We start from the raw sequence: 22482 nt of genomic DNA, 5'->3' as shown, positions 1-22482 counted from the left end.
ATCTAGGTACGACGACACCCATCATACAAATCTAGGTCACGACGACGCCCGCCATACAAATCTAGGTCACGACGACACCCGCCATACAAATCTAGGTCACGACGACACCCGCCACGCAAATCTAGGTCACGACGACACCCGCCATACAAATCTAGGTCATGACGACACTCGCCATACAAATCTAGGTCACGACGACATCCGTCATACAAATCTAGGTCACGACGACACCCGCCATACAAATCTAGGTCACGAAGACACCCGTCATACAAATCTAGGTCACGACGACACCCGCCATACAAATCTAGTTCAAATCCTGGTAAAAACATGTCCATTTCTGATTAACGGTTCTTGTACTTGTTTTGTAATGCACCATCTCTGGCTGTATATTAATGATTACTATACTTCACAACGAGGGCAGGTGATATAGCGTGCGTATGTACTCTAAATTTTCCATTTTTAACTAGATTGTCAAATGTATTGGTCAAGCATGGAAATACCTCGAGCGAATGTATGTGTCGGGGGGCTATGGGTAAGGACAGTGTCATATTAACCCTTTGTCATCACTGTAGCGACAATATCTCTGAAGCAAAAGTTTAAAAAGTGGACAACTATAAAAATACCTTGATAGAATTCGTTGCTCAGAGTCTCGTATCACGGTCATAGTTACTATCTACAGAAAATATGTTCATTTCTGTAGTGACTTCAGTTTTAAACCAATGTTTATCTTGCTTCAAATATTGGTCATGAAAACATTTCGTTTTAGTTTGTGTTTCAGGGTGCTGAGGTTAGGGCAGTGGTAACTATATATAGAAAATCTCCGACGACAATTATCAGGAAGTGTTGGACGTAGTTCAGTATTCATCCTGCAAAAAGTCCATGCCTGGTAATTTGTACACCCATATCTATTGCAGTTCAGTGGAAGTTATGACTTATGTCATTTCCTGTAATTAGGCTATGCCTTACTTTTCGTGAAAGATTATGTGTTGTCATATATACTTGGCATATATTTGGAACGCGATTGGATTTGTATCACTTGCTTTTCCATCCAGCTCTTATAGAATTGTCCATTCCCGAACCGTATTGCTTGCATTTCTCTTAACCTCCCTTATCTCTGATAATTAGTCATTGTTTAAATTTGTTAATTGAGTGTTTATTATTGCTCGTGGACAATTTCCCAGCGCTAAAACCAGATTATGACGTAATAACATGTTGCTTTATGCATCTCCATTTTTCACTCGCAATGAAAGATAAGGTATAAAATTGAACAACATTTATAGGATTGTTGACAAATGCATTTTCAAAAACTGCTTACAAATTACTGAGACAAACCTTACTTGTAGACTGTGTTGTGTAGTGATATTATCACATCTATATCGACAGACAATTCAAAATCAAATTTGTTCAACAAAACTTTAATATCAATAATTTAAACAACAAATCAACTTTAACAATACAAAATCTGCATAGACAGCCACATGTATCCTCTCGCCTGGCGATTTAGCTAACCTGACATGCTGCCGCCACTCATTGAGACACTATTCACTGATAATTGGATAATGTTAACTTTAGTCGTTTCTCCATTGATTTCTGATTTCACCTGTTCGAATAACTGGTCAACTTGCTCCTTCGGTACGCAGCCTATCCGAAAGTAGGAAATCACACCTAAAAATACGTAAGATAAAACATGATAATCAAATCTTAAAGGTAAATGACAAAGCATTTAGCTACAGTTAATACAAACGTTCACTGCATCAAAACAACTGGTACCTTTACCGTACCAGAATATATCTTTACCTATTTCAACTATAATGTGTTAATATTAATCTACTATAAAGCGTCAAGTTTACGTGAAGAGGTATGTCTAAAAACAATTGAACTTTATTGAGTGACTAGTGGTATTCACCTTCGTCTATCTTGGCACAGTTGACCACTGTCGAGGCCACTATTTCGTTAGATTCATCATCACAGATTACCGCCGCTAATTTGTGTCCTACAAAAGAAAACAACAAAATAACAACATTACGAAGCATGGTACAAGTTATCACCAATATATGTTTGTTTATATATTTGCATAAAACATAACTTGATATGGAAGGAGAAAAGATAAAGATTTCAGTAACCGTAATTATATAGGTATGTCTAGTAGTCGCTATTGAATATAACCTATCATTGACCTCAGGTAATCATCAAATAGGTCATTGAGTGTTCCAAAGATTGTACAAAAGACCCCCAAAACATTGGTTTTTAAATTAGAGTTAGCACATTAGAGCCACAGCTAAATTAAATTGCATCATACGGCCATTTTGTTATTCAAGGACTTATCATGGTATAACAAGGACCTTACTCGTTGACACCTAATTGGCGACTGAAAAATGGCTGAGTAAACTGTCAAAATCTGGATGTGCCGATCCAAAAACCCTATTGCATACCTAGTGTGTCTATAACAGCATCATGATGTAAACTGTCAGGTTCTCCGCTCGGGTTGGCCGAGGTCAAGGCCACAGGACCGGAAATGCTTGTTAGGTATGACAGCACCGAAGAGTCTGGTACTCGTATGGCCAGACTTTCTTTAGTTCCAATGTAATCTACAGCATCCCCCACCCCTAATCTCGCTAGCCACTCCCCCTTGGGTACGACACAGGTAATTCCCCCGGGGTAACAGGCATCCATGAACTTCCACAGTAGAACGCTTAAAACAGAACCAAAGAGCAGGTAATACGGTTTGAAAATTATGTTTCAAAAGAATTTAATTTGGAATCAAGTCAGATCCGTACAATGTTATTGCAGTACGTAATTCCCAAATTATTGTATTTTGATTAGATTTTAAAGCTAAACCGGGAATCATTTATTTCGGAAAAATATTTTATTCACATGGAGGTTTAAAATATTTTATGAAAACGGTACCTGAATGGAGGATTTGCGTCTTTCAATTGTTCCAGGTTAGATATACAGAGACATATCGGTTTCTCTGATGGCCTTCCCTTGATGTGGTAGATGTCACTTACAGACTTTGGCACCTTACATGATGAAGCTAGGGCGTATACCGTGTCTGTTGGTACACCGATCACGTGGCCTTCGTCAAGGAGTTTGGCGGCCCTCCAGAGGGCAGAAGCTTTTCGAGAGGGAAACAGTTGGCAAGGGAATTTCTCCCCCTCCTTCTGTACTTTTGGCTAGATTAGAATAAGTGTTTTTATAATTATTGACCAAAAATTAAAGAAGAAAATGTTAAAGGTATGTCAGATATATAGAGGATATTGAATTATTTCCCGTTCAACTGTCATACGAGTGAAATATGTGTTTTATTCAACGGGTAACTATTCATTTTTCTTTTTATTGCATTTCTATGCTAAAAACAAAATCAATAACATCGAAGAATTAGTAGTGTCAAAATGTGCGGGAATCAGTTACATAATTCATGACGTCCTCTCTTTGTGATGTTGCGCAACGTTAACTTGACGGCGCCATTTTGAAAGGACTGATTAACGCAATTTAAGCTTAGACTGGATTACCTGCCGTAGTTTTTCTACTCTCCGCTAGGCTTCGCTTCGAAAACTAGTATTCATGAGCGCAGCCTAGCGGAGAGAAATGGTACTAAGGCATGTAATCCAGTCTAGTTCTGCTGTTATCGGATAATCTGTGCTTGAAAAACTAACATAAAGTGAAGACTTTGTCGAAAAACTAGCCAAATATTTCAGAAATACAGCAAAATAACCCATTTACCCCCTCTATCGTTGCTTCGATTTGGAAAATCGGCAAGCGTTAATGAGGTGAATACAAAGGTTCACTCTGATTGGTCAAAAACGAAAAAGAAATTCACTGCAAAATCTTAAATTTTCACTGTTCATCGCTCTTTATTCATTTTTTTTAATTTGATAGATTTCTACATTTTACTGGAAAAAAATCAATAATATCTCGTTACGTCATGTACATTGTGAAATTTTAAACTAGAGATAATTGTCTGCGTTTTATGAAGGATGTATTGTTGGTACCAAACCTGTATTGTACCTTTAGGACGGGTTGACCTGTCGGTAACGCGTCACTGTCAATAACTCCCTTCAGGATACCCGAGAGAGTTCCATACAACCCGACCAAACCTACAACGAACACACAGGGGAGTATCACACCTAAATATCGTACACTTACAGATATAATTTTATTATTATTTATCTTCATTTACACTTCTCGTGGATTGTGTTGTTATTCGGTTTAATAAAAAAAATAATTCAACAAAAAAGCCCGGTCCAATTTGCCGGTTGGTTGAAACACTTACCTACAAAAAGTGACGTGATAAGGCACATGTACTGACTGCTGATGGAGAACACTTGGAACACTAGGGCGAGGATGTTCACCTCTACACTCAGACTGAATACCATCCACACCCTGGAGAATGTGGTCGTCATCAGCATGGCACATGTGTGTAGACACATCACACCTATCGCCGCACCCCTCATCTGCGACTCCTCGATGCCTAAAAGCACAAAAAAGAGAGATCTTTTCGTGATGATTGTATGGGTCACGATTACAAAATCATCTTAACTTGCATAGTTTATACACATTATTTGACAATTTGTCATTATAAATATATAAATATGATGTATCTCTTTTCTACACGTACCTCCAAAAAACACCAGGGACCACGTTCCCCACAGAAGTGCCAGCGTCACCATCATAAACGCTCGAGCTAAACTTCTTGCGGCATATGCAAGCCGAGCACAGTAAAAGTTTGTGAGTACTCCCGCTACGAGAAGCCAGGGTAGAGCAATTTTTCCATCCGAAACCTCGGCGGGAGATAAGGCAATGGCGGCCACCATGTTACCAAGAAAGGCTACAGAGTCCACCACATTCAGGTCCTTGTCATGAGCAGAGGACGATCCCTCGTTTTCCTCTGTCTTCCTTTTTTCATAAAAAATGTATGTAATTTAAATGTGTTGATATTACCTCATGAAATAATTTCATATCATATAATAAGCCTTTTATCCACCGACTTCATCCATTCATTCATGTCACTAGTGTTGACTTTAAACATATTTTATTTACACATATTTGCAAATAGGATTTGGCACAAGTTATTACAACTTATGAAGCCATTTCCTTACAATAGTTACATAGACAACAGATGATATTACAGACTGATCAACTGCTGTACGAAAGAGATATAGGCCTACATAACATTAGGCACTCACACAAAATAATATAACAAAGTCAATAAAATTTTCACTAGTGTTACAGACCCTGGAACGTTTATCAATCACTACACCTGTCAGAAACCAATAGTGACGTTATTATATAGGCTATGACATAACGTCATTACTTATGAATGGCTGAACAAAATAACATTTGACATTCACAATTGTTCATTCAGCGTTGAATGTTTTCAATCTTAAATTTCAAAAATAATTTATGAAAGGAAAATCTATATTATAGTGGATATAATTGCGAGAACTTTATAAAATTAAATATCGCTTGAAGTAATGAACACCGAAATGGTGGAATTGCCGTACAACAGTAAATAAAATGAACAGAGAAAACGTGGTAAATTGGTATTGGGAAACAAATAAATAAACCACTTAAAATGTTCCCTTTCATACTCACTGAAGACATGCAAAAGTGCGTTGAAGTTTATCGGCAGCTATGATTTCTGGCCCCACGTAGACGACGGCTTTCTCCGCCACTGAGTTCAGTAGATGTGCAATTGAGATGTAGATGCTGACGAGGGCAAGAACAGCAGACGACACACCGAACGTGTAGTTACGGGCTGATCCAGGTATGTGCTCCACTGAGAGAATTGCGATGATTGTTAGAAGTAGATTGTATAGGAAAACGACTACACTCTGTGTGGTCGAAACTACCAACAAAGCAACGAGGACCAGCACCATACCCCACAATCCGTAATAACCTGTCATCGAGTCTGTATCACCACTAATGTCAAAAGTCACGAGAAACGCCCCGACACCCCGACTGATCCAGAAGATAAAGTAAGTGATGAATTGTACAGAATGGAAGTAGTCCTGTCTGAGGAAGGCGTAATAACTTGACACAATATGACAAAGACTGCTGCACATCAAGGCCCCCATGGCGGGCCGGAAGTCAGTGAAGTATCCGAGGCTATAAAAACTCAGTACCAGAGCTGGGACGATATTGGCGGTGTACCCCAAACCCATCGGCTCGGCATACTTTGAGTTCTTTTTCTTCTCGTTCTTTTTCTTACCTTTGGCAGATGTTTGGATCAGAAGGGGGTCGATGGGTGCATTTCCAAATCCAGGTAATACATATCTCTGGCTGACTCCTTTGGTTGTCATGACTACGACAGCATAGACCGCCGTAAGGACAATGACTATCTCAAAGGCAGCAGCGACCCTCTTTGCCCACACATGATATAAGCCGACTGCCTCAAATATCAGCGTTAGTATCATGGCCGCCAGAACTGGAGGCAATATGTAATTAACAAAAAGAGAGCAGACAAAGAGAGACACCGCTACAGCCATGTAGCCTACCAGACCAGACAGTGCGGCACCATGTAGATCTGGTATGTCGGTGGTTAGTATATATGTTATTCCTTGGAACGACCAAAGGGAGGCAAATACCACAAACGCTGTTCCCGTAAGGTGGTCATTTCTTCTGAAGGACAAAAGACCAGCGACCAGTTGTAGAAATCCTCCAATCACAATCAAATGGACTCCTACAAATTAAAGTGCAATGCTTATAGAAGAATTGATAATATTTTTGTAAGGGAAATGACGTTTGGGAAATGACATGTGGGAAATGGTTGATACCTTATAATATTAGTATTATCGGTGGTTTACCAAAATAATATAAAGCAATACTCTAACAGTAATTGTGCTCCAAATATTTTTACAATCAATTAATCGTTAGAATTAGAAATAAAGGACATACTAAATTCAATATGGCGTCGATACGATCAGACGATGTACAGTGCTCCGATGTTTTCAAGATTTAATCATCGCTTTACACATATTTGTACACCCAAAATGTGCAGTTCGCTGCGGAAACTTCGTCGCAACGGACAGGTATCAGTGAAATTAAGATTGATGCTGAAATTTCCGATGAAATGAACATTTATTTGACACAGTCGTATCATTACATATATGTAAATATATATATACCCACATATATTGCATAACAAACCAGTTCCTTTGTGTTGACTCGCTCTACGCGGAAAATCGTCACGCTCTAATGGGTTCTCGCTTTTTCCTGTATAAGTTACCTGTGTTGCCTTGGTCATCGTGACAGTGACAGTCTGATATAAGTGATATATTGATATGGCCAAGCCTACATCCGAGGTTGTTGGAGGAGCCCATGATGTGTTATACTCAGAAGATTTTAGTAACTCCTCAACTGACCGTAAACTTGATGCAATATTGGATCTTATCTCTAAAATGGATACCCGATTGAACAATAAAGTTGACAAAGTACAGGATACACTGTCCGCCTTGTCTATTAAAGTAAATAAATTGGAACACGAGTTGGGCAATGTAAAGGTGAAAAACGTTGAGTTGGAAAAAAAAATTCATGATATTGGTTCCCAATCTCGTGACATAGAGGAAAGCACCAAATACCTTAGTGACAAGTATGACACCGTGAGTAGTGAAATTAAAGTTATCAAAACCTCTGTGAGTGATGTTAAGAAGAACACTGAAATCGATCTATCTACAATAAGGAGTAGTGTTGAAAGTATGAGAAAAGAAAATGACGCCATGAACGAAGAGATCCTAGATATTCGTTGTCGTTCGATGAAGAACAATCTCATATTTAATGGATTGCATGGTGATCAGAAAGATGAGAATACGGAAGCATTATTACGTAATTTTGTACGTGCTGAACTTGGTGTGGACTTCCACGTCGAATTCGGGAACGTACATCGCTTTGGTCGATCCAGGAACGGTAAACCACGACCAATAGTTGCACGTTTTCTCTATCACAAAGAGTTGGAGTACGTTCTTGGCCAGGCCTACAAGTTACGAGGTTCTTCCTTTAGCATTAATGAACAGTTCCCTGCTGAAGTTGAAAGCGTGCGTCGCAACCTGTATCCCGTGAGGAAACAAGCCAAGGCTAATGGACATAATACTCGTTTAGTCCGCGACAAACTTTATATTGACGGTAAACTTTACACAACTGGACAAACTGGTGATACTGCGGCAAAAGGTAATCGCGAACGAAATGGTAGGAATGCTGGAACCGCGCCTGATCATGGACGTTCATACCGCGACGCGCTGGAGGCCACTCCGACAACTAGTCGCCCCGACAATAAGAGGAGGCGTAAATCTTCCACTCCCAGATAGGGGTGTCGGGAGGAGTCACATAGACAGTCTGTTCCCGATAGTGACTTGAAAATATTATCATGGAATATAAATGGTGGTTTTGACAAGAAGCTAAATGAACCAAATTTTAAAAGTTACATTTTGTCGTATGATATTGTATTTTTATCCGAATGTTGGATCTCCAATGATTATTCTGTAACCATTGACGGTTTTAGTTCTGTTTTCATACCTAGAAAATTAACTCGTTGTACCCAAGGTGGAGGTAATGTACTATTGATAAGTGATCGGATATCTAAATATGTATCGGTTGGAAATCCTTTGTTTGACACGCTAATACCGGTCACTATCGATAGCCGATTAATAGCTCAAGATAAAGACATTACTGTTATTTTTACATATATCCCTCCATGCTCGTCACAATATTATGTACAGTATAACTGTGATATTTTCCAGGAGTTAGAATCATTAGTACTAGAACTTTCAGATACCAAAAGTGTTATTTTGATTGGTGATTTTAATAGCCGTACACGTACGATTGATGATTTTATCTTATACGACACCATTCAGGAAAATGTGAGAAATCATATTGAGTCTATTTTTCAATACAATGGTGATGATGCTGATGAAAATCTGTCTGTAAGGGTCAACCCAGATCCTGGTATAAACGTTTTTGGTAATAGGTTGATAAATTTGTGTAAATCTACTGGTATTCGTATCAGAAATGGCAGAGATACTATTGGATCTGCTTCTAGTGACTTTACTTTTTGTGGTACAAATGGAATGAGTGTAATTGATTATATGTTAATGCCTTTCACTCTATTTGATTTGGTCAAAAAGTTTAATGTTGGTAGTTTTACAAGTTTTTCTGACCACGCCCCGTTACATGTAGAACTTTTTGTTAAACATTTACGCAATGAGGCAATTTATTACGAAGATAAATTTAATGGGAAAATTAATATTAAGTATGTATGGAATGATGATTTGAAATATCAATTTATTGAATCTCTGAATATCAACTCTGATAAATTAAAGGATAATGTCAAAATCGCAGGGGAAGTTAATCAAGAATCAATTGATACCTGTACAAAAAATTTTACCAAAGAATTACAGAATTTGATGGATCCATTTTTCCGAAAGGTTGTTGTAGATGATATATCCAAAAAAACTCCAATTGATGTAAATTTTTTAAAAGATAAGACCATGGATGATAAACCATGGTTTAACGATGAAGTTCGAAAATTTCGTAAACTATACTTGAAAGCATTAAATGATTTTAATAATACCAAAAATGAAAGAACCCATACAGAACTAACCCTTAGAAAAAGACAATATAAATTATTGGAATCTAGATTGAAAAGACAATATTTAAATTACGAGGGTGACAGGCTGGAGTTTTTACGGAAATACAATCCAAAATGTTTTTATAAAAACTTTGCCAAAAACAAGCCCAATAAACCAAAAATGTCCATGGCGGAAATTTTTGATCACTTTAAGCAAGTAGCAAATTCTGGTAGTAGTAATGTTGAGGAAGCGATAGATGACGTCATCAGTGATGACGTCATATTCGACGAACTAGATCACCCAATTTCACTCCATGAAATAACAACATCAATCATTAATCTTAAAAAGGGAAAATCCCACGGTCCAGACGGATTGTTAAATGAATGTTTCATTGAGGGAAAATTGTTTTTACTTCCGGTTTTAAATTTACTATTTAATAATATATTAGATTCAGGATGTATCCCAAGTGAATGGTCCTCTGCAATTATTGTACCTGTACATAAAAAAGGTGTCTGTACGGACCCAAATAACTTTAGAGGCATAAGTTTGATAAGTTGTCTATGTAAACTTTTTACCTCTATACTTAATAAACGTCTCTTGGACGTATGTACAAAACAAAATATTTTAACTGACGCTCAATTTGGATTTCGTCCTGGAGTTAGTACTGTGGACGCTATCTTTGCTTTGCAATCAATTATTTCAAAAACTTTGTCAGAAAAAAAGAGATTATATTGTTGTTTTGTTGATTTTCGTAAGGCATTTGATTACGTTGATAGGGTAAGTCTGTGGTATAAATTATCAAAGTTGGGCATCAGAGGTAAATTCCTAAAGACAGTTAAGTCCCTTTATTCTTTGGTAAAGTCGTGTGTATTAATTAATGGCAGATGCTCAAATTATTTCACAAACAATGTCGGATTGATGCAAGGCGAAATATTGTCCCCGTTACTTTTTTCTTTATTTGTTAATGATTTTGAAAATAGTTTTATTGAAAACGGTGCCACCAATTACGACTTTGGAGAACTGAGTTTATTCCTACTACTGTATGCAGATGATTTAGTATTAATCTCTGAAACAATCGATGGTCTTCAAAATCTCTTAAATAACTTATATGAATACTCCGAAAAATGGAAACTAGAAGTGAATACGGATAAAACCAAGATAGTTGTTTTCAGAAATGGTGGTCGTATAAAAGACAATGAATTTTGGAAATATAATGGCTGTAACATTGATATAGTAGACAATTTTTGTTATCTCGGTGCCCTGTTCAGATTTAATAATAAGTTTACCCATATGGTTAAGCACGTGGCTGATCAGGGTCGTAAAGCACTTTTTGCTTTACGGTCCAAATGCAACCGTTTTCAATTAAATATTAAGACATTGTTAAATCTTTTTGATACATTTGTTGGAAGTGTTTTAAATTACTCTTGTGAAATATGGGGGAGGTATAATTCTACAGTAATAGAAAAAATTCATTTGGAATTTTGTAAAAATATACTTGGTGTTAAGAAATCTACCTGTAATGCTATGGTTTATGTTGAATTAGGTCGATTGCCACTGGCAAATGAGCACATATTTAGGATGATAAAATATTGGTTTAAGTTTTTAAGTCATGAAAATTGTATCTTGAATGAAGTTTACAGTTTTTTGTTACTAGAAACTGGAAAAGTTTATCCAAAATCTAATTGGTTAGTATTTGTAAAACAGAAACTTTTTGAACTTGGGTTGGGTTTTATATGGGTGAGGCATACTCCTTCCGACATCAGATTATTACCTTTGATTAAACAGCGTCTTGAGGATCAGGCTAAGCAGACGATATTTAATTCTTTAAGTATTTCTAGTAAGTGTGACTTATATAAGTATCTTGTAGACAATGTCACTATAAAATATTATTTAACCAAGTCATTACATAAACAACATAGAATTGCAATAACTAAGTTACGCTTGTCTGCACACAATCTTGCTATAGAAGTTGGTAGAAGTAGAAATATTGACAGGAAAAATAGACTTTGTATAAACTGTACTCAAAACGAGGTTGAGGATGAATTTCACTTTTTACTTATATGTCCTAAATATTCAGAGATAAGGAAGAAATTTATCAAAAAATATTACTGGTACAAACCTTCTGTCTTTAAAGTTTTAAATTTACTGAACTCAAATAAAATAAAGGAACTACACAGATTAGGTAAATTCATTATACACGCAAATAAACAGAGAATGATGTAATATGTGTTTAATTATGTTGCAAATGTATTGATAAATGTATATATAGATTAATCGTAAATATTATAATGTACCTTATGTAATATGTATATTATAATGTTAATGTTCATCTTCATATGTTATCCTTTAATTGTATTCTGTACAATATGTAATATTATGTAATATGTTTTGTACACCACTGATTGGCTGTCAAGCCAAAAGTAATAAAATGAATTGAATTGAATTGAATTATAAATCCTGTACATTGATATTTCTGATGCATTGTGTACAACTGCTTCGTAAACAAGATTAGTTATATATGTATTATTATTCGTAATGTATAGCAGGTAATTGCAGGCTTTAGTTATATAACTATCAATTGGGAGTTGACCAAGTTCACCACGGGATGCAAAATTAACTTTTCTTCTATAAATCCTCATGGAAATTAGCTGTTCTTGTTTGAGGGGATTGTCAATGTAGGATAGGTATTTTACTTTACCATTTGTACTTGTTAGAGGGGAGATCTGTCAAGTAGTCAAAAGCATTACCTATTTGTACTTGTTAGAAGGGGGTTTGTCAATGTAGGACAGGTAGTCAAAAAGCTTTACCATTTGTACTTACTAGAGGAGATTATCAATGTAGGATAGGTAGATCTAGTCAAAAATCTTTTTCATCAACCCTTACCTTGCTCCCAGAAAAACTTTTGATACATATCCATGTAAATTATTTCGCAGTTGTAAGCTGTATCGTTTTAATTAACGAATTGAATCATTAAGATTGGACTTCGACTGGGAATGCTTCTATCTTTTGATAATTTTCATCGCGAAAAGTGCATTAAGCCCTTAGTTCGACAAATCTTTAACATGTGGTAGGAATGGGCCTAAGATCACTGCTGTCATTAATGTCGCTGTTGTAAAGTTATATACATTATTGATACGAGCAAAGGGCTGGACGATCCGGAATTTAGTCTTATCAGGGTTAACAGTCAAGTTCCATTCTGTACTGTACGGATGGAACTTTTTAAAGAGAACTGGATTCCCTCGTCAGTTTCTGACAATATTGACAAGTCAGTATTCTAATACTATAAGAAATAGTATTGTAATACTACAATATAGAGTATTACAATACCTCAATGTAAAGCATTATAATACTACAATATACAATAGTATGATACTACAAGGTACATAATTACAATACTACAACCTAAAGAAATTTAATTCAACAATGTACAGTATTATAATACTACACGATACAGTATTACAACACTTCAAAATACATTATCATAATACTACATTGTACAGTATCATACTATTACAATGTACAATATTTTAATAATACCATGTACAGTATTATAATGCTACAATGTGCAGTATTATAATACTACAATGTACAGTATTATAACACTACAAGGCACAGCATTATAATATCACAATATACAGTATTATAGAGGTAATATAATACAATAATAATAATGTGCAGTATTATGATATGTAAACAACAATGTATAGTATTGTAATACTACAAAGTACAGTATTATAATATTACAATATTCTGTATTATGTTATCTTAACGACAATGTGCAGTATTATAATATATAAACTACAATGTATAGTATTGTAATACTACACAGTACAGTAATAAAATATTACAATATTCTGTATTATATTATCTTAACGACAATGTGCAGTATTATAATATGTAAACTACAATGTATAGTATTGTAATACTACAAAGTACAGTAATACTACAAAGTACAGTATTATAATATTACAATATCCCGTATTATATTATCTTAACGACAATGTGCAGTATTATGATATGAAAATTATATTTGTATACCTCATGTTTGTAACAGTATCCGTGATTAGTTGAAATGCAACACGTGACAGGGAAATAAAACATCGTATATTCATGTCGCGAATGAAATACAATTTCATATCTCACTGGAGCGCGTGCCCCGATGGTGACCCTCATATTCTGCGCGGAGATGTCTCCCTTCCGGTTGAAAACAAATGATAGAGGAACAGAAACACAAACGTTTTCGAGGGTCGAAGAAGCAGACATAGATGAAATAATGTTAAACAATAAGGTTCAAAACACGAAAATGTCAACAAATGTACCAGACAATTGTTTCCGAGAGTTTCTTAGTAATCTGGTGCGTGAAATAAAACCTGGCGACTTAGATCTCAGGAGTTTGTAATACAATAATATCTATATATCATCTTGACTCTGGTTTTTGATATCATCAAATAATACTATTTTTTGGTAAAATGAATACATTATTGCCCTGGTTGCAGGACAATATGAAAGTTCATTATCTCGAAGGTAGAGTCATAGTTCCCTCGCCCTCCCAGCAACCAGAATCATAAATGCATAACATACAGTTTTACACAAAGACAGTATATCTACCGCATGTATATTCTCGACTTTACAATATTATGTACACCGGTAGCGCGAAAAATAAATAGAAATGAAAAGAAAGTACAAATTAAATCAAGCTTTTCATCAATGTATGCATTTTTATCATGTATATCTTCGTAAGAAGGAAAATAGACATTATTTGTGATAACTAACCATTCATTACTATGTCTTGTTTTTACACTCAGTTTCATGATATATATCAAAGTATTTTTGTTATCGACTACCATTCATACTCTACATCGCATTTAGAACAGTTCTCACACTTACCTGCTATAACGAGAGTGAGTTTTGTTTCGTCTCCTATCACCATGTTACTGATGGCTACAATCAGAGCGGACATGATGTTGGCCATGAGTCCCAGGGCCCCGGGCTCACTGTAGAGTAGGGACGCGAAGGGAAGCCCGCGACCGCTCGTTCGAGACTCCTCCATCTTTACACACAAAAGTGATTCTTTTCAGGATAGAAATGGTCAATATAAGTAGCCTGATATCTGTTTCCCGTTTATATACCCCACATTACACGGATTTGCTTTCATCACTGTTTGTTATATCTACCATTCTATCAATGAATATTGATGACCTGAAGGGGGCGTTCCCTGTTGCCAACTACGACCTACAGCTGTACCGCCCCCTGGGTGTCTCGCCACCACGAGGTATATACCAGGAAATCGGTGATAAATAAATATACCTAAATGTACCTGACATACTCCACCCTAATCTTAATACATATGTTTATATATGTGTGTGTACTTTTATGACAGCGACTTTAAGTCCAATCATAGGCCGACTTTCGCAAACCAGGAAGAAGAAAAAAAATCGTCAGTAGTTTGTTTTTCGATACCACATGTCTTCTAACAAATACACACAGTAATAGTGGCTGACTAGGTATTACCTGAACCTGTACTCTACACTGTTTGATATATAAGTGGTACACAAAGTGAAGGGTATCATCAACACTAAACTTTCAACCAAAAGCCTAAGAAAATGAGCGGCATCAACGCGGACTCGACCGCGGCGGCTGGGTTCTTGGTGGCCAGCATTCTCTCAGCTCTCACCACTGTCAATTCTATTACGACATCTCGATCTGTGGCAGTAATAGACAATATACCGTACGGTGCCTCACTGGTAGTCCTCTCCCTGACATTCCTACTTACTGGTAAGTTTGTATTACTGTACATAATGTGATAAATAAATAAATAATTTCATTCAATGCTATTTTTGCACTATTTTCGTTGAATTTATTGCGACAAGTGGTTCGCTGTTGTTATTCATTTTGATATTCGAACTATCTGCGGAGTTTATTTATTTATTTATTTATTTATATTTTTACTTGATTAGCCAGAAAACTGTTGCGTTAATTTATTTTACTTGATCATCCAGAAAACTGGCGCTTTTTAAAAAATTATTTTACTTGATCAGCCAGGAAACTGTGGCGTTTAATTTTTTTTTACTTGATCAGCCAGCAAACTGTGGCATTTATCTATTCGCTTCTTACTTAAGCAGCAAACAAACTGTAGTGTTTATTCGATGTCAAATAAAATCAAAATTATTTTGTCTTCGTTATGATTTTCTTCGTATACAAAACAATGTACGTATGTATCCTGTTTATTAAGATAAATCACTTTCACTTGTGATATATCAATTATTACATTCATCGCATATTACCTGCTCGAGAAGTATTCAATTCTCTTCGGTAAACTTTGTATATAACGGTATTCAATTCTCTTCGGTAAACTTTGTATATAACGTAACTATCTGTTCGATAAGTATTACATTATCACCAACGTACTAAAATATATTTATGCTCTTCACTTTACTTACTGGGTGTTACAGGTGTGACGTCACCCTCCCATCACAGACAGTTGCTTCAGTCAGTCGTCCTTTGTCTGGCAGTGCTCTGGTCAAGCGTTGGGGTCAATCACATATGGACAGAGGTCAATTACTCCCAGAATGTATCGTCTGAGAACTACATATCTCCTCACGAAGCCTTGTTTACTGGTTATGGCGGCTTACTGCTGGTATTTCTCGTTTTCCTGGGCACTTCACTAACTAACAGGGACTTCCGGTCATGTAGTGTTGTCTCAGTAATCTCTGTGGTTCTGGTAACGTTCGAAATCATTAATATGTTTGTTAGTTTACAAGGAACCGCAGTTCTTCAGATTCTACTGTCTTTGTTTTTTCTTTATTTTTCTCTTTCAAATGTAGCCGCTTATTATAAACACTTCAATTCTATTGGCCCGGGCAATTTGGAAACTAATGTGAAAACGTCACATAAATCATTGTTTAAGCATCATCTAATTATGATGTATGCTCTTAATGCTGTTTGTTTTACAACTTTTGCTAGTTATGTTATCAATATCATTTCTGACACACGCTTTTCCTTTCCATGGTTGCTGACTTCCGGTATTTTCCAAATCGTCATCGGTATTGCGTCACTTAGACAGTCTGATCCTCACAATGCAGGCAACGCCATTATATTTGGGTTGTTCTGGCTAGGTGTGGGGTCAAGTTTAATGGCGGAAAACTATTTGTGGAGAGAAATGGATTTCATTATTCCCACATCGGCTGTCTTGGTTTTGTTCTTCTTTTTGATTTCAATAGTAGAAGTGAAACTGGAATTGTTTAGGTCTATATATTTTCTGATGATGTCGCTGTTTGCTCTTTCTTTAGGTGTGGATGGACTACAGGGCACATTTGTAGGGGTGATTGGTTTGTTAGGAGTTCTCCTGTCAATCTACGGGTTAATAGCCACCACCACCAGTCTTGTAGGACTGGAAATAGGGTTTCCATTGGGTAGCAACATCACAGAAAGGGCGAAAGTCAAAGAAATTCTGACAATATTCCAAAACATAGGCAATTCGAGAAAAACTGTAGACGTTTCATCATATTCTAATAAACTTTCAGAAGATATAATGCTTGGTTATTCCAAGTATGTTGACTCCCAAAGTGTAGGATTCGCGGCCAATGCTGTAGCTGCATTTTCTCTAGTATGGATACCCTCGGGTTCAGATCCATTGATCCTTCCTTGGACCGTAGGTTTCGGGGGTCTTATTCAATTTGTCGTAGGTTTTGTAAGTTTCTCTAGAGGGCTGACATTTGAAAGTTGTTCGTTCCTTCTTTATGGGAGTTTTTGGTCAATTTGGGGGTCATTAAGAGCACTAAATGTTATTGAAGGATCAGAGGGAGTTCCTCTGGTGGTTGGCTTGGTTGGTTTCCTAGTGACTGGTCTGCTTTTTCTCGGAATGTCTACCACCGTTAATAAAATTTGGGTGATGAATTCCTCAGTGTTTTGCCTTCTCGTTGTCGCGTTCATGCTGCGTGGGTTAAAAGCTAGTAATTATGGTGGGTTTGAGAAAACAGTTGCTATAGCGTATGTTCTGATCTTTCTATACGGAGTTTTGTCAATAATGCTGAGGAATGTCTGGGGGAGGGATATTCTTCCACTGGGAAAACCTATCCTCCAAGTAAGCAAACTTCACTCGGATCGCTACAGGGCGCTGTTCATGGATCCTAGGCGGGCAACCGGAGTGAAACAAACAGCAGGTACGAGGAAACACAAACATCATATTAGTATAGAAAAAGGTTTTTAAATTAGCGCGAATCAACTCGAGTAATTTAAATTTTATGTTCATTCAGATTTGTTTTTTAAGACAATGGTGTACAAGTTCGTTTTATTTATATTTCACAGAAATTCTGAAAGACGGCGGTATTTGCGGCATTCCCACAGACACCGTGTATGTATTGGTGGCTGCGTGCAACCACCCAAAGGCAGTGGAGGTAAGGTCGCAGACATCGAAAGTAGATATAAATTTAATTTACTAGCCCACAAGTGAAGAAGGTAAATTCAAAATAGATACGATTCAATTAAATCGGTCGTGGTATTAACATGATATTACCGAAAATAGCATAACCTATTTTAATTAATAGTGTACGAAATCAATTGCAAATATCGGCCCACCTGTCAGGCCCAAACTGGACATCAGCATAGTGAAATATTAATCTACTGGTCAGGCCTGAACTGGAGGTCAGCAAAGTGAAATATTAGTCCACTGGTCAGGCCTGAACTGGAGATCACCATAGTGCAATATTAGTCCACTAGTTAGGTCTGAACTTGACGTCAGCATAGTTAAATATTAGTCCACTAGTCAGGCCTGAACTGGAGGTCACCATAGTGCAATATTAGTCCACTAGTAAGGTCTGAACTAATGTCAGCATAGTTAAATATTAATCCACTGGTCAGGCCTGAACTGGAGGTCAGCAAAGTGAAATATTAGTCCACTGGTCAGGCCTGAACTGGAGATCACCATAGTGCAATATTAGTCCACTAGTTAGGTCTGAACTTGACGTCAGCATAGTTAAATATTAGTCCACTAGTCAGGCCTGAACTGGAGGTCACCATAGTGCAATATTAGTCCACTAGTTAGGTCTGAACTAATGTCAGCATAGTTAAATATTAATCCACTGGTCAGGCCTGAACTGGAGGTCAGCAAAGTGAAATATTAGTCCACTGGTCAGGCCTGAACTGGACGTCAGCATAGTGAAATATTAGTCCACTGGTCAGGCCTGAACTGGACATCAGCATAGTGAAATATTAGTCCACTAGTCAGGCCTGAACTGGAGGTCAGCATAGCGAAATATTAGTCCACTGGTCAGGCCTGAACTTGACGTCAGCATAGTGAAATATTAGTCCACTGGTCAGGTCTGAATTTGACGTCAGCATAGTGAAATATTAGTCCAATAGTCAGGCCTGAACTGGAGGTCATCATTCTTTTATAGTTAGCATTTCATCTCAACCTTATTAGAATGTTTGTCACTAAAAGTGTTTTGACAATCTATCTATTTGTCGCATAGCTGATGACAGATGCTAAACTTCAATATTATCGATAAATTGTATTCTGAACTTGAAATATCGTTGACAACACTTAAGTAAGTTCTAGGTAATGAATATAAATCACTTGGTTCTTAATGGAACTTGTTGGGAATTTCCGATTATATTGCTCATCCTGGTTTAAACGTGAGAGGGTTATTTGAAATGTAAACATTACAAACATTGCTGATGTAAGTCTATTGTAAATCTACGATGTCTTATCTATGGTATAGTTTCTATATATGTAAGGAGTACAAACACATCTATAGGAACCAAGATCGTATAAAATGATATGTTCATATTCGTGACAGGACATTCCGTGTTTGTCATGGTGGGGTTAAGAAATATATATGAATTTCAGTTGATATAACCATAGCAATATTTATTACACGTTGTTCTAGAATATAGTTTAGCGATCGTTCATATAAGATTATGCAGATATATAAGTTATAAGAGAGTAAAGCGATGTTACAGAGAGAGTTCAACGTACTACTTATGGGTCTAGGGTCTCACTGGGTAAGATAAGTTTCACAAAGTGACTTACATTATAGTAACGAAGATGTGTGTTTTGTTTCAGAGGGCTTATAATATCAAGAAACTGGCGGAGGATCGGCCAATGTCAGTTTGGATTTCCAACCTCAAACAGATAGAGAATGCTCGCGCCGATTTGGGTGATGTATGTTGGAGATTCATGCAGGAAGTGTGGCCCTCAAATATCAGCTTAGTCCTCAACAAAGGTGCGTAATTGTTATTACATAGTAACTAGTAATTGTTTTAAACATGTAGACAGTAATTGATATTACCCAGTAGATAGTAATTATTATTACCCAGTAGACAGTAATTGATATTACTCAGTAGATAGTAATTATTATTACCCAGTAGATAGTAATTGTTATTACCCAGTAGATAGTAATTGTTATTACCACGTAGATAGTAATTGTTATAATCCAGTAGACAGTAAATGTAATTACAAATTAGATAATTGTTTTTACCCAGTAGACAGTTGTAATTACCAAGTAGATAAAAATGTTATTATACAGTAGACAGTTGTAATTACCAAGTAGACAGTAATTGTAATTACCCAGTAGACAGTTTTTCTTACGTCCTTCCTGTATAGCAGGCACTGAAAACCAAACATAAGATATTACCAGGAAACGATTCCAGGGGATGTCAAAAATTAAACAAAATATTCTTTTTCTGCTTCATCGACGGAACCCGCCATACCAATCTAAATCAAATCCAGGTAAAGTCACAATCTGAAAATGAGAACTAAGCTAATGGCATATCAAGAAGTATAACGTACGCCTGACGTCATACCGCACGCCTGACGTCATACCGCATACTGAGATCCTGACGTCGACGATAACGCCTTTATATGGTCTCCATCAACTAGGACAAGTAAACACGTAAACAGGGGTAGCAGTGATGTTACTAATATAAATTAATAATTGGAAGCTGAAAATACCACGTATCACAGTTTAACTGTTTCCTGCTGGTTATGTGCATATGATTTTTACAACAGGTGAATGGGTCAAGTCACTAGGATTAGGAGGGGCCGAGAGACTTATAGGTAAACCAGACAGTATAGCATTGAGAATTCCGGACAGAACTATCACATGTCATCTGATTGATCAGACCGGTCCTATAGCAGTGACGGCAGCAAATCCTACCGGAGAGGTAGACACCACCCACCACCTTCAGGTTCTAGCCAAACTGGGAGTAAACAATGTAAGAAAACGACACAACACTGTATGTCACTAATATATATGACAGTATATTAACACCTGATAATATTGTAAATGTATTCACTAAATAGTACACCTAATGAATTGTACAAACGACGTCAATGATTTGTCGCATAACCATGACTAAAGACACTAATCCGTTGGTTATAATTGAAGATGTTTATTCTTTTCAGTGTGACGGAATTCTTGCGGACGGTCCATCACCTGAAAATCTTGCTTCCACTGTAGTTGACTGCCGAAAAATCAAGGATGGAAAAATAGGCTTCTTCCGGATAGGTGTGACACCAAAGTTTAAAGTCGAGGAGATGTTCGAGAAAGTCAGAAGTAGCACTCAGGACAGCGCCAGTGACAGCGGTACATCTTCGATTGGCTTTGACAACAACCCGAGTTTGGATGAATCTGGGGTAACAGCGATTAAGATACAGCCACATTTTGAACAGAGCACGGCACTTGTACAAACAGCAAAAACAATTGGCGGCAAGGCCACCGTCAGCGGACAAAAAACAAATCCAGCGTTTATCGATACAAACTGAACATGAGTTTATAGCACGTATGTAGTGACCTTCTAGGTATTACAGTTTCCTAAATATCCTGGTACTGGTATTGGACTGTTTTTAACATTTTGAAAATAATCACATTTCGTCGGAGTTATTGAGATTTTGTCTTACTCGACAATAGTACGTACAAAGTTGAAATAATCATCTATCAACTGGTTTTTATATTTGTGACGGAAACAATATAACCATGATACAGGGTATAGTGTAATGAACGAAAGCATGTCATTCGGCAGCATAAACTCGGGACTAAAGCTAGAAGGATGGTACAATGGACAAACATATATATATATGTGTGTGGACAAAACAAAATTAAAAAAATACGGTGTCATAGCTCCATAACAAATATTGCACGATCGATAAATGCAGACCATATGTATTTACTTATGATATAATGAACACACTTGCTTTAAGATTCAAAATAATAATAAAAAACCATATCATTATCATATTATATTTAGTGTTGGTTGTACATATTAAACAAATAATAAAATCAACCCTTATCTGAGGAATACAAAAATAGAATCAACACATACCTGAGGATTACAAATAATAGAAACAGACTTTACCTAAGGATTACAAATAATAGAAACAGACTTTACCTGAGGATTACAAATAATAGAAACAGACCTTATCTGAGGATTACAAATAATAGAAACAGACCTTATCTGAGAATTACAAATAATAGAAACAGACTTTACCTGAGAATTACAAATAAAAGAAACAGACCTTACCTGAGAATACAATTTATAGAAACACACCTTACCAAAGGAATACACATAATAGAATCGGCCGTACCGTAGAAATGCAACTAATAGAATCAAACTTACCTGAAGAATACTGATAACAGAATCTCCCTTACTCGAGGAATATAAATAATAGCATGAACCCTTACCCGAAGAATACAAATTATAGAATCACCCCTTATCTGAGAAATACAAATAATTTCATAAATCCTTACCTGAGGAATACAATAATAGAATCAACAATTACCTGAGAAATATAAATAATAGAATCAACCCTTATCTGAGGAATACTTTTTATATAATGAGTAAAAGCCATACTCTTCCCTGATGGTATTTTCACCTGACAGGTAGTGTGTTGAAACAATATATATATCATTAATCGACAGGTATT

The 22482-nt window shown here is 36.5% G+C and overlaps 2 protein-coding genes across 2 annotated transcripts; one reads left to right on the top strand and one right to left on the bottom strand.

Moving 5' to 3' along the window:
* Positions 1 to 1396: 1396 nt before the first annotated feature.
* LOC117325261 lies at positions 1397 to 14674 on the bottom strand. The gene is made up of 9 exons (XM_033881372.1): positions 14448 to 14674; positions 5593 to 6679; positions 4616 to 4893; positions 4271 to 4468; positions 4006 to 4094; positions 2905 to 3170; positions 2430 to 2689; positions 1904 to 1990; positions 1397 to 1662 (listed from the first exon to the last, which is right to left on the bottom strand). The coding sequence occupies exons 1-9, from the start codon at positions 14608 to 14610 to the stop codon at positions 1502 to 1504; spliced, it is 2589 nt and encodes an 862-aa protein (XP_033737263.1). The 5' UTR covers positions 14611 to 14674; the 3' UTR covers positions 1397 to 1501.
* Positions 14675 to 15043: 369 nt separating this feature from the next.
* LOC117325260 lies at positions 15044 to 21920 on the top strand. The gene is made up of 6 exons (XM_033881371.1): positions 15044 to 15335; positions 16013 to 17722; positions 17868 to 17956; positions 19624 to 19783; positions 20569 to 20774; positions 20965 to 21920. The coding sequence occupies exons 1-6, from the start codon at positions 15164 to 15166 to the stop codon at positions 21322 to 21324; spliced, it is 2697 nt and encodes an 898-aa protein (XP_033737262.1). The 5' UTR covers positions 15044 to 15163; the 3' UTR covers positions 21325 to 21920.
* Positions 21921 to 22482: the final 562 nt, after the last annotated feature.

The sequence above is a fragment of the Pecten maximus genome, chromosome 4, assembly GCF_902652985.1.
Source record: "Pecten maximus chromosome 4, xPecMax1.1, whole genome shotgun sequence".
Classification (NCBI taxonomy): Eukaryota; Metazoa; Mollusca; class Bivalvia; order Pectinida; family Pectinidae; genus Pecten; species Pecten maximus.
This window is presented reverse-complemented; position numbering and strand designations above follow the sequence as displayed.

What these genes read in the sequence shown, in the direction of transcription:
- LOC117325261 (XM_033881372.1), bottom strand. Translation starts at nt 14,610, where the DNA reads ATGGAGGAGTCTCGAACGAGCGGTCGCGGGCTTCCCTTCGCGTCCCTA. An exon ending in ACTCACTCTCGTTATAGCAG is followed by an intron (nt 6,680 to 14,447) that starts GTAAGTGTGAGA and finishes TTTAATTTGTAG; the next exon opens with GAGTCCATTTGATTGTGATT. An exon ending in CAGGTCAACCCGTCCTAAAG is followed by an intron (nt 3,171 to 4,005) that starts GTACAATACAGG and finishes ATTCTAATCTAG; the next exon opens with CCAAAAGTACAGAAGGAGGG.
- LOC117325260 (XM_033881371.1), top strand. Translation starts at nt 15,164, where the DNA reads ATGAGCGGCATCAACGCGGACTCGACCGCGGCGGCTGGGTTCTTGGTG. An exon ending in CCTGACATTCCTACTTACTG is followed by an intron (nt 15,336 to 16,012) that starts GTAAGTTTGTAT and finishes TGGGTGTTACAG; the next exon opens with GTGTGACGTCACCCTCCCAT. An exon ending in ACCACCCAAAGGCAGTGGAG is followed by an intron (nt 17,957 to 19,623) that starts GTAAGGTCGCAG and finishes GTTTTGTTTCAG; the next exon opens with AGGGCTTATAATATCAAGAA.